Genomic DNA, 13,030 nt, shown 5'->3' with positions numbered 1-13,030 from the left:
GAAGAGCAAAATCCTGCTTTTAAGGGATTTGTCCACAGTATGGTCAAGTTCTGTCAGGGAGAAGGAAGAGTGGGCTGTTCCTCCAGGAAGGTGAACTTGTAGCTAAGAGTGACAGCAAGGCTGACAGGACTGTCTTCACCAGCAATGGCACAGCTCCAGTGTCTGAGCAAGGAAAACAGAGAGGTGATAACGAGGTGGTGATAACCACGGTCTGTCAGCAGTGACGTCCTAGCCGCACAGATTCATAGAATCATAGAATCACTAGGTTAGAAAAGACCTTTGATATCATCAAGACCAGCTGTACCTGTCCACTACTAAACCCTATCCCTGAGCACTTCATCTACCTGTCTTTTAAATACCTCCATCAATGGTGACTCCATCACCTTCCTGGGCAGCCTCTGTCAGTACCTGAGAACCCTTTCAGTGAAGAAGTTTTTCCTAATGTCCAGTCTGAACCTTCCCTGGCGCAACTTGAGGCCATTCCCTCTCATCCTCTCACCTGTCACTTGGGTGGAGAGACCAACACCCACTGCGCTACAACCTCCTTTCAGACAGTTGTAGAGAATGATAAGGTCTTCCTTCAGCCTCCTCTTCTCCAGGCTAAACAACCCCAGTTCCCTCAGCCACTCCTCATATGACTTGTTTTCCAGACCCTTCACCAGCTCCATTGCCCTGTTCTGGACGTGTTCCAGGACCTCAACGTCTTTCTTGTAGTGAGGGACCCAAAACTGAACACAGTAAATTCATAGCAATAAGGCAAGTCCACAGACTACAGCGAGGAACTCTTCAGCCCAGTGAATCATAGGATCCACTGCCTGAAAGAGGAAATTTGAAAAGTTTAATGTAGGCATAAGGCAGAAGTCTAACAAAGAATTAATTAAACATTAGAAAAAAAAATCCAGAGATTTGAAATGGGCTTTTTATCTCAGAAACTGAAAAATCAAGACAGGACACTTTCCTAGTGCTTCCTACGGTATTTCCAGGCTGTTCTGTAATTTAAAGAAAAGGTCAGACTGGGTGATCACTGTGATTCCTTCTGGCCTTATTAGCGTTGAGTCAATGAGTCAGCCCTCTACTGACATTCACTCTTATAGCTTCTACAGTCACATAGAAGTAGTCACGATCTAATTCAAAATTCCTTCCCCAATCAGATCAGGTTTAAAAAGTAATTCATCTATTAATTAGATATTGTATTTATCAAACATCTTTAAAATATTTTTCTGTCAAAATAGATGTTGATCAAGAGTTTATTTCAGGGAGCTACGGAAAATTTCTTCACTTTAAGTAGAACAGTATCTTAAACCAGATCCTTTGTCATTTTTAGAATTATGTTAAATTTGAGATGTAACCCCAAAACTGAGGGATGTCTTGGAATTGGAATCCATAAAATTCTCTTAACAGTTCAGTGGTCTTTGGTCTACAGCAAGGTCTATGCAGGTGATTTAGGTTTGCTGTGTTTGTCCTGATACACACTTGCTCTCTGTGATGGTAGAGGTGAAATTCCCTTATCTATGCATCATTTTGATGGAAAAGAAACCTGGGCACACAGACTTGTGGGGGAGAGGTCTTGCAAATGTTCTGTTCAGACTTCTCTCAGTCTGAACTGCAGAGAAACCAGGATGATGGGGTATGCCATAAAGCACACCTGCTTCACGGCTGGGGCTCATCCCACACTTAGCAAGTCTTCTGAAAAGCACCAGGTATAACTGGCTATAGATGGAAGAGGTGCAAATGAAAATATGGTTGATTTATCTCACTTGTATTTATCCACTAATTACAAGTAAAGAACTATAATTTCAATTTTAAATAAATGTAGAAAAAAATCTTCTCTCTTAAAGAATAAATTTTTTAGATTATTGATTTTGTCTATCTCCACATTTTCTCTTGTCACAATGCAATTTGGCTAACTTCAAGGAATCTGTAATAGTCTTTCCAAATGATGTTACACTTCTAGGAAAACTTCAAAGATGTAGTAATTGCATCTTACATAGTGGAATTCCAGCAATGCAGTATATTCTTTTTGCAGAGGAAAAAAGGAAAAACATATGAAAAAATGGAAAAATGCTTTTCAAAAAAAAGGCATTTACCTCCTCTTGCAAAAGGAAAATGAGAGTGTTTTTAATTTTCATGAAAAGAAAGAAATGAAATTTAGTAAATATGGCAGCGATGTGCTACATTGCAAATCCAGCTTTAGGTTCTTGCCTTAAAGGAACTCTTACCTATTGCATTATTAAACATCATTTGGTACAGGGACTGATCACAGCAAATGAAGATTCCTGTTGCTCCTTGAAATCATGCAATAGGAACTTGGAGGCCATTTTAAACAGTCTCAGATGGTAGATTTAACTGCTGGACAATTGTCTATTATCAAGCATGTCAATATATTTCTGGACCTAGAAAGCATTTCTGATAATAATTTGTTGAGAACAGTTTGATTAAAAAAATCATATTTTTTCCCAAGTTGTTCTGGTGTGCACTTAATATTTGAATTTCTTGCATCCGGATTACTTGTTCATTTCAAAATGCTTCCCAAGGCTAGATATCAATACCTAGTGGTAAGAAAGAAAGGAAATAATTTGTGCAGTTGTAGAGTGATAAAGAACCTAGTTTGTCTGTAATAATAACCAAGCATGCTATGAGCTCCCTCTTTCTTTGAAAGTCCTTGTAGCTTTTAATATGAATTATTTTACAGGAGGAGAAGTAGTCGGGTCTTTTCAAAGTCATCTCCCAGGATCTTTAAGGAGTAAGTGAAGGGAACTCATAGCGTATGAAGACCCATTATAGAGAGGATTTTTCTTTTTTCACACAGGCTAAGAAAAAGATGTTGATGGGAAAAATGTGCAAGAGAAACAAAAGGAGAGGAAACCTTTTGAGTCTTGCTCAGCCCAGGGCTCACAATACAGTAAGAAGGAAGTTGTGTCAGGTCTAGGTTACAATATTTGGGTTTTTTTCTTACTACTAGTGCAGTTCATTGATGGATGAAACCATGTTCTTTTTTTCTATATGTTGCCAATAGCTTTCATTCTTCTAACAAAGTATTTGAGAACCTGTTCAGATCATTCACCAGCATCCTTTCAGCTCTGATATAGCTTTAGCAACCAAGTAGCTTGAGGGAAAAAGGAGGGAGAGGCTCTAGTCATTATTGACGTCACTGGCATATATGCGTAACACCCTCAAGGATGCCATTTGCAAGGAAAAAAAATAACAATTCGGCAACTGGCTATTTCATCCAAACATTTAAATTCTGTCACAAACATATCTTCATTCTCTAAATTGCACTCTCCTTTCAAATTATGGTCCAACTATTATTTTTCATATACAATATTAAAAAAAGCTTAAATAGTAATGTTCCATTTTTGATATTGTTAGACCATTGGCTTAGGAAGTGAAGCTTGAATACTGTTAATAGTGTTAATCAGCAGTACTGTTGATAACACTAATGCTTTAAATTAATCATAACATTAATGCATGCTAACTCCGGTGATGAGTTCAGACACTCTAGTTGTAATTTTTAATCTCATGTTTTTGTCTGTGCATAAATGTAAAAAAAAAGACACTGCTGTAAAAAATTGGTTGTGTTATTACAAGGTAAGAACAGATTAAACAGAAACAATTTTTCCTTGTGGAGATGGTAGTGATGCCTAAAATCTAATTCTTTTTGTTTCTTCTCTGTCTTGGACTTAGACTGCTCAAATAGAAAAAAATAAAGAGGGAAAAAAAAGTGATAAGAAACCAAAGAAAGAAAGTAGATGTCTATTTTGAAGATTAAAATTTTCTTTTCCCAGAGGTTCTAAAAGGGAAAGAACATTACAGCTTTCTGCAGCACAGCTCCTACATGATGGCTGCATCTCCAGGGGAGTATCCATAGATACTGTGGATCACCTGAGTTCTTCAGTCAGTGAAAGCTCCAAAATGCAAATATGTTTGGGTTCCCTGTTTCTACTGAGCCTGATGGATGTTTGGTACTTAAATTGCTCAGAGTCTTAGTTCTGAACACGGACTTGTGGATGTGGCTGTAGTTCCCCTAGAAAGATTCCTCAGTAGCTTCTGGGTAGCTGTTTCTTACCCTCAATTGCGTTCACTTTCTCCTGCTGTTCTGCTAAAGTGAATTTTAAACAGAAACGTGAATTTTAAGCAGAAACATGTATTTTTTCTTAGCAATTACTTAATTAAGTTCATTTCCCTACTGATTTCTTGGGGGGTGATGGTGGGGTGATGAGTGCTTAGCAACTTCTTCATTCTGAACACGTGACTGATTAAAACATGTTGTAGTTTTATGTTAACCAGGGGGATACAATCTCAACCGAAACTGAACTAGGGACATGGTACTCCAGTGCAGCGCTGAGCCCTTTCTGGCTGAGCATTCCTTTTCTACAGGACTCTGTTGATCTGAGAATTTAAGCTGGTTAACAGTCATAACATAGCAGGGATGAGAAAGACTATTTAACTTTTCATCTTCTGTCTTGGGATAAGATTACATTGATCTCTGCACATCAGAAATAATCATTCTTTTCCTTTTTTTCCTTTTGAACTCCAACAATTCTAGGGCCGAAAGGTTTATCTGAAACTGGAGGGGAGGAAAGAAATGTGTTGGGAAATAAACTTAACTGTGCTCTCTGACAGAAGACATGGTGTTCCATAAATATGTTTCTGCGCACGATCAGTCATGGATGGTATTAAAATAACATCAAAAGTAAATTGTCATTAACTTTTCAGCTACAGATACATAGACGTATGCTGCCAGTAGCTTGACAAGGAGACAAATAAAGGTATTCTCAGCAAAACCAAACTCAGAAATAGTTACTTAAATATAATCTTATTTTCTTTCATTAAAAGATTCTTCCATTTTCCCCCCAGCTTCTGTAACTGGCAGCCCTGATACCCACTGCACTGGGATCAGAGCATTCCCACAGAATCCCACATGCATGCAGAAGTGTTTTAAAAGAATGCTCTTTTTTTTATATTTTTCTCTTGTTAAAGTTCCACAAACTTGATAAAACTCCACAAACCTTGCAGGTCTCTCATCTGTAGTCCAGCTTCATGCATCAGTAGGCTTTCAGAGCAATTTTTGGTCTCGGTACAGAGTCTATTTGAAAATTGCTTGAGAGCAAAATTAGGTGAGGACAGTTAGACTGTGCCTTGCAGACTCTGGACAACGATAAAAGTGGAAGTAAGCACTGGAATTTGTCTTTTGAGGGTGTTTTGTGAGTTTCCAGATAAAGCGGAGGGACTCAGCCAAAGGATTCCCACTGTTCTTCAAACCTGCTCCAAGTATAGTTATAGGAAAGCAGAGGGTATAAAAAACCACCAGAAGCCAGTGTTTGGTTTTGGAGAGATTGCATACCTGCTTAGGCCAGCTATGTTTTAGTGCAGTACGTATAGTACGTATTTTGCTTTACACATTTCTGACTTCAGCCTAAAATCCAAACAAGTGAAGCATTGATTTTGTTGCAATGTGGAATCACCATACGCTTTAAACAGGAGGTGCTTTTCAAAGAAAATATGCACTGGAGGAAAAGAGAGGGGTCTCTGCATGCTCAGACCCTGCCTTCTCTTCTTGCTTATAGTCAGTAGTGTTCCTCCAATAGCATTCCTCATACACATTCACCACATTGCATTTACTGTGCAGGAGAGTGACATTGTCGAAGAAGAAGGTGATTTATATTGGTAGTTTCTGATCTGTAAAAGCAGAGACAATTCATCTAGCTTGAATACTCTCTCTCCCTTTCTGCACCCCTTGTCTCCAGCTCAGAATCAGTAGCTGGTAGCCTGAAGAACCTCACAGGGCCTGTAATTACTTCTTTTTCCATCTTTGCATGATGAAACAAAACCCGCCACATTTGGAAATGTTGCATTGCAAAAAGTATGTTTGGTTTTTAAAATTTTGAACGCAGTATCACACCCAAATATTTTGAATTGCAGGCATTAGAAGAGCCAGCCAAAACTGCTAATATGACTGAAGGCACTGCTTTGGACACCCATTCAGAGGTAGTGCTGTTAAATCTCTTTTAAATCTTCATTTGAAAATGAAAAGCAAGAGTTAACTGAGTGATGTGTCCTCCTTTTTCAGATGTGCTCCCCTGCCCAACTCAGACAACAAACGGAAGAGCTGTGTGCTGTCATTGATCAAGTCCTACAGGACCCACTGACTATGGTAACTCATCTATGTGTGGGGCTGACTTTTTTCTTCCTTTGCTTTTTTTTCTCTTGTCATTAATAAGTCTAATTTCTGACTAAAATCATGTTCCAGCGCCGATGTGAGTCTTCTCCAAGTTTCCTACAGATGAGCACAGAGTCAGATGTTGGCAAGGTAGGTGAATAAACCCAAATGCTCTTTCTAGGTGGGCATAAAGCAAAAAACATCACAACTGTAAAGCCTATAGCAACAGAGAGCTTCAGTTAAGAGATGCAATATCAATGGAATTATGACATTTTGAATGAAATGGAAGAACAGAACTGTAGTTCTGGAGCCCGTGCATGATCCTTTCCTTAAGTCAGAAGGGCTTATATTAGGAAAGAGAAGCTGTTTCTTAAGGTTTCAGAGGCCAGGATCCACAAGAAAGAAATCCTTTATATCTTGTGTTCCGTATTGCAGGGTCTCTGGATATCTCCCAGATTTCATCTATGGGTCCTTGATACAGAGGAGCCAATGGTTTAGGTTCAGTGACTGGAAACATTTTTCAGAATACCTTTTTTTTTGTATTCATTATTGATTTTCAAATAATCGGATAATTAATCTGTAGACCTGCTCGTAAGTGCTGATTTCCTTTCAACTCTGGCCTCTGAAAGAAGGGGGATGTCTTCTACATCCATTTCCTTTGGATAACTCAGAAACAGGTAGTGAGAGGCAGGAATAAATTTCTATATAAATGTTAAACTTGCGGTTTCACTATGTTATACTGGCATGTCTTCTGGCTTCAGAAAGATGAATAACCACGGGAGGAGAGTCTCGTATTCAGTTTGCCCCACGTAAGTTTAAGTTGGTATTAGAAGCTACAGGAAAGTAAAAATGGCAGATATCCAAAATGAAACAGGAGGAAAGGGATTTTTGGCAGAGGAACACATCAAAAAGTTAATACATTCAAAATATCCTGCACAATGTGCAGTCCACTGTGCAAAAATAAGGCACAGAACCAGCATTACTGGGTGAGTATATTCAACGTGCACTTCAAAATTAATTTTCATTTTTTTAACTTACTTCTGTTAACCAGCACACAGTAGTGAATCAGGTTTCAGGTAGCTGAGAAATGGAAATCAGAAAATAGCTGAAAAAGCTGGCAGAGACTGTTACTGAGGAAATGTTTTCCAATGCCTGCACTAAGTCTGAAGTGGTTAAAATGCTACTATTAATTTAGACTTCTGAGCTACAGCATCAAAACCTGCTTCCTTGGGTAACTGAGAATTGAGCCTTGACCAAATGGAAAGCGTCAGTTAGGATTCATGAAACCAAATAAAGTGGGCAAAAGGTGAATTTAACAGGATATAGCATAGTGACCAAGATAAAGGTTGGGAGGACCTTGGAATGAGAGAAAATCGCTTAAATTGAAGATAAGTCGTACACAGGAAGGACAGAAGAGTGTACCTTCTAAGTAAATTCTTTAGAAAGATCAGTCTTCAAGTTATTGCAAATAAGAACATGGAAAGAGGATATTTCAAGTTACTTTGTGAGCAAATCTAAGTTAAATTTCATAGGGCAACCACAACCCTGGCTGTCTACTAACGAGCATTTTGTTCTGATTATTTAAAGGCCATCTTCAATACAATGTGATCAAAGTTTTTAAGCAGTAAAAATGAAATACTATTTTCTACAACAAACATATTAAGCAAAACTTTAATATAATTTATTCTCAAGTATGGCATGAATTTTTCTGGAATACACAAGTTTTCTTGATATTAAGCAATTAACAACATGTCAGAATAATAAAAATCTCTTTGAGTTACTCTTCAGAGTGTCTTTTTGGTCTTAATATGCACATTTATTTTGTATAAGGTATCAACAACGCAGCAGAGAACAGCTGGGCGTGAAACCAGATATGTAAGTATAGTTATGATTACTCTATATTTTGCATGCAGAAAAGTCTAATTTATCCGCTCTTGCTGTAACATTGAGTGAGTCTGCACATAGCAGACACAGGTATCTACTCATGACATGAGGTGTGACTCCAGTACAGAGAAATGTGTTAGAGCACAAGCAATTGAGGCTTGAGATGTATATCTACTGCTGCAAATCAATCATGGCTCAAACCTCTTCAGTTTCTGCTTATAATTTTACCTGTGTGAATATGATATTAAAATTAATTTATTCACACACGTTGCTGTCGTTGTTTGATTTGATACTGTTGTGGGTGCTGAGGGATCCGTTTGTTTGACTTCAAACTGTACTGAAGGAGACTTGCTTTGGTAGAAATCAGTCTTTGGTTCTTGCCTATCCATCAGAAATTGGGATTGACTTTTACTTCTGAGCTACAGAGCTGGGTGAAACCCTACAGTTTAGCCTTAGATAAACAGAAGCTGTTTTATCACATATACACACATTCCAACGTACAAAGAAAATCTCTACATCAACTTGTCCATTCAGTTATTGAAACATTAAACACGTTTAACGTTTTAATTCTCACTAGCACACACAGATACTGCAGGTTCCATATTTTACTTACAAGTCATCTACATGTGGTGAGAAATCTCTGCTTATTACTCATCATCCAGCATTTTGATTGAACCTCAAATCAAAGCAGTGCTGCTAAAGGAATAGAGGCCTTCTGGTTTTATGCCAGCACGATGCTTGACCAATAATTCGTTTGTACTTCTTGACTGTGGCGATATGCCTATTCAATTGCATACTGTGATTTTTGCTTAGCAGATTGTGCTGGCTCATCCTCGTTTGAAAGGATACTGGAAAAGAGCTGTTTAATGAAATAAAAGAGTGGGATTCAGAGGTAGTCTGTGAGAACGGAGTATATTTAATAATGCTCCAGTGCAGGTCTTCAGCTCACAAAACTGCGGCTGACCTATACCATAAATTCAGGCATCCAACTTACATGCCTAGGGATAAAAGAAAACTACCCTAACAAGCACTTACTTCCCGGTATCTTCTGAAACTTTCTGCATAAAAGAAATGAATTAGCATTTAAAAATATGTTTGAGAATAATGCAGAAGATTAAACTTCACTATAAATTGCACATACATGGTGATTTTTTTTATGTCATAAAACAGATTGGTCAACTGTGTTAGTAGACTTTGGTCTCCAGGGTGCACTGTGGTGGCTGAACTTGGAGGGTCCACGCTCACCTCGACTTTGCTGTCACTGCATTCTGCAGCAGTCTACTGAGGGATGACCAGGTGTCCCTAACACCCACATGTGTCACAGCTTTTCCTCCTCTCTTGCTCTGCTTCTCTGGTAAAATATGCAAAGGCTATTTCTGTCCCAGCTTACAAGCAAGGTGGGAGAAGCAGGCAAGAGAGTGTGTTAACCATTAACCGCAAAGGACCTGCTTCTGAGCTTGTGTGCGCTGACTTTGTTTGACTAGAAGAGCCGTAGCAGGGAGCAGCATTTCTTAATACTAGTATAACATTTCTGTTTTGAAACAAGATTCCTAATTTGAGCCAATCTAAAAGTAGAAACCAGGAACTGAGTATTACTTGAACATTTGTTATCATAATATCAAACCGTGATACCCTGGGAGCTCAATGGTGTTTCATGTGAGCTTTCTTGGAGTAACATTTTTCAGCCAGTCTGTTTTAGTAAATCTTTATTTTTTCTAGAGGAGTTTTACTAGAAAGAATTAAAATAGTAACTTAGCAATATAATTTTCTTAATCTTTTTGTATGTATAATGTCTGGTAGTAAGATGATTGTCAAAAAGTTCCTTTGAGGGTGTTTTTAGTTAACAGAAAAACTTTAAATTGTGCATGAGTCAAGGGTGGAAAAATCTGTCATCATGGAAAAGCATTACTTAGAAACACACAAGAACATATATATGTGTGTATATATATGGTAATAATACTAACTATTTAATTAGGTTATATGCAGTAGTAGACCTCACAAATGTGGAAATATCTTGCCATTTAACAATTAAAATGGCATAGATTTAGTTTGGCCTCAGTAACTCTTTGTCTTCTCATGCACTTCAGATCCTTTTAAGACTGGACAAGTAGTAAGGGACTGTAGAAAAAGTACCAAAAAAGATCTGAGTTAAGTAAAGTTACAGCAGTTTGTACCAGGTACTACAATTACTAACATCTTTTTAAACTGTGTGGTCCTTGATACAATCCCATTGACCATTTTATAGTAATGCATTGCTGTTGTTTTTAAGGATGATACTGCTGATTTTAAATTATATAAACATAATCATTCTCTGAACAAATTGCTTTTACAGGAAGCGAGTGACCTAATATATTTACTTAGCCACTGTGTTTCCATATAACTACTGTCACCAAGTAAAGCATTCTTAACTTTAATTCCAAGTTCTAGCAAATTTGTTAATTTGTCATTCAACCCCACTTACAAGTACTGTAAAAATAATTTCTGATTATTAATTGGAATAATTACTATGCACACTATTGACATTTTTGTTCTTCTTGACAGTTCTATTCTACAAAAATTATTCTTGAAGTGTTATAGACATGAAACTGAGAAGTGAAAAAAAGAGAGAATGTGAAGCAGCTAAAAATGCACACAAACACACAGAAATAAGAACTGCTTTTCTTCATCTGAGGTCTGCTGTGCTTATATACATTTCAGGTTATCCCTCTAAAATATTATATACTCTAAATATGCACCATCGCAGTGAGAAAATTTAATTCCAGCTAATTGTATGTGTAGATCATTCTGAAGGGATTCGATGCCTTTAGACTTACAATGAGATTCATCATCACACTTGGTTAATGGCATGAAAGAGAGTCCCTAGTCTGTAAGTAACCACTAGTAAAAATTCCTGTTTACTCTATCAAGGATAAAAGATGTACTTCTTGTAGATTTAGTGCTAAATCACAGCTGTCTTTGTGTGGGTGTGAAGGTTTCCTCCACCAGAGGGTGTGTTCAGGGATGAGAGTGCTCTCAGTGAGAAGCACAGTCCTCCACCATGACTCATGGTGATGCTGTTACCACCACAAAGCAAGAGTAGAGCCAGCAGGTCTGGGAAGTGATTAAACATCTCTAGCACCTGGGATATCACACCTGGAATCTTGTGGCCAAATCTCCACAAGGTCTTTCTCATAGGGAAACAAAGGAAGATCAAGAACAAGAGGGAATGGCCTCAAGCTCCACCAGAGGAGGTTCAGGCTTGACATCAGGAAAAAATATTTCACGGAAAGGGTCATTGGGCACTGGCAGAGGCTGCCCAGGGAGGTGGTTGAGTTTAAAAGATGGGTGGATGAAGTGCTGAGGTGCATGGTTTAGTGATTGATAGGAATGGTTGGACTTGATGACGCAGTGGGTCCTTTCCAACCTAGTGATTCTATGATTCTATGATTCATGTTCTTTCCTCTCCAAATGTGCTCAAATTGCTTTTCTGCTTGAAACTCAGAAGATATCATTGAGTCAACAAAAATCCAGCTGTAGTAGTTCTTCTGTACAGGGTGCAGGCTGTAATGACACTGACTTGTCTTGTACTACAATTCTTATAGCGTGACCATCTAGTCAATTCCTTATTCACCGAATGATCCATCCATCAAACCCATCTCTCCAATTTAGAGTCAAGGATTTGTGAGGGATGATGTTGCAAGCTTTGCGCAAATCCAGACAGATGACACCAGTTGCTCTTCCTTTATTCACTGACTGTGTTGAAGGCCACCAAACTTGTCAGGCACAATTTTCCGTTAGTGAAACCATGCTGGCTGTCACCAATCACCTCTTTATTTTCTATGTGTCTCAGCACAGTTTTCAGGAGGGTCTTGTCAATGATCTTGCCAGGCACAGAGGTGAGACTGATCAGCCTGTAGTTTTCAGGGTCTTCCTTTTTTTTCCGCTTTCAAAAATGGGAGTTATGTTTCCCCTTTTCCAGTCAGTGGGAACTTTACTGGCCTGCCATGACTTCTCAAATATGAGGGACACTGGCTTAACAACTTCATCCAGCAGTTCCTTCAGGACCCATTGATGTGTCTCATCAGGTCCAATGGACTTGGGCACCTTCAGGTTTCATAGTTTCAAACTTGATTGTTTCCTACAATGGTTGGTTCTTCATTCTCCAAATTCCTGCCTTTGCGTTCTGTGCCTTGGGCAGTGTGGTCTGAGCCCCTGCTGGTGGACACTATGGAAAAAAAGTAGTTGAATACCTCAGACTTGTTCATAACCCACGTAACCAGTTCTCATGTTTCCTTCCAGAAAGGGCTCACACTTTCCCTAGTCTTCCTTTCATCACTGACATACCTGTAGAAGCTTTTCTTGTTGTCCTTCACATTCTTGGACAGATTCAATTCTACCAGGGCTTTACCTTTCTTAACCTGGTCCCAGGCTGCTCAGACAATTTCCCTGTATTCCTCCCAGGCTACCTGACCTTGCTTCCACCCTCTGTAGGCTTCCTTTTTCGTGTTTGAATTTGTCCAGAAGCTCCTAGTTAATCTAAGCAGCTGTCCTGGTGTTTGTGCCTGACTTACTCCTTGTTGGTATGTGTTGTTACTGAACATGGAGGAGGTGATCTTTGAATATTCACCAGCTTTCCTGGGCCTCTCTTCCCTCCAAGATTTCATCCCATGGTGCTCTGCTTTACCAAGAAGTTCCCTGAAAAGGCCAAAGTCTGCTTTCCTGAAGTCTAGGGTAGTGATCTTTCTGTGTGCCCTCCTCATACTTAGATCTTGAAATCCAGCATTTCATGGTCATTGCAATCATGGCTGCCCTTGACCTTTACATTCCTCACCAGCCCCTCCTTGTTGGTGAGAACAAGGTCCAGCAGAGCACCTTTCTTCATCAGTTCTTCTATCGCTTGGAGAAGGAAGTTTTCATCAACGCATTCCAAGAACCTCCTGGATTGCTTGTGCCTTGTTGTGTTGTCCCTCACAGCAGGATAGAAGGAATCCCCTTTTGTCCCTTCAA

The 13,030-nt window shown here is 38.9% G+C and overlaps 1 protein-coding gene across 9 annotated transcripts in view; it reads left to right on the top strand.

The window, feature by feature from the left end:
* Positions 1-13,030, top strand: part of MLIP (muscular LMNA interacting protein) — a 111,155-nt gene that overhangs the window by 61,655 nt on the left and 36,470 nt on the right. For all 9 annotated transcript variants that reach the window (XM_069851506.1, XM_069851503.1, XM_069851501.1 and 6 more), the window contains 4 exons: positions 5,923-5,988; positions 6,071-6,154; positions 6,251-6,310; positions 7,991-8,035. In XM_069851506.1, coding sequence (XP_069707607.1) covers positions 5,923-5,988; positions 6,071-6,154; positions 6,251-6,310; positions 7,991-8,035 — 255 coding nt within the window. The remainder of the gene's footprint in view (positions 1-5,922; positions 5,989-6,070; positions 6,155-6,250; positions 6,311-7,990; positions 8,036-13,030) is intronic.

The sequence above is a fragment of the Phaenicophaeus curvirostris genome, chromosome 2, assembly GCF_032191515.1.
Source record: "Phaenicophaeus curvirostris isolate KB17595 chromosome 2, BPBGC_Pcur_1.0, whole genome shotgun sequence".
Lineage (NCBI taxonomy): Eukaryota > Metazoa > Chordata > Aves > Cuculiformes > Cuculidae > Phaenicophaeus > Phaenicophaeus curvirostris.
This window is presented reverse-complemented; position numbering and strand designations above follow the sequence as displayed.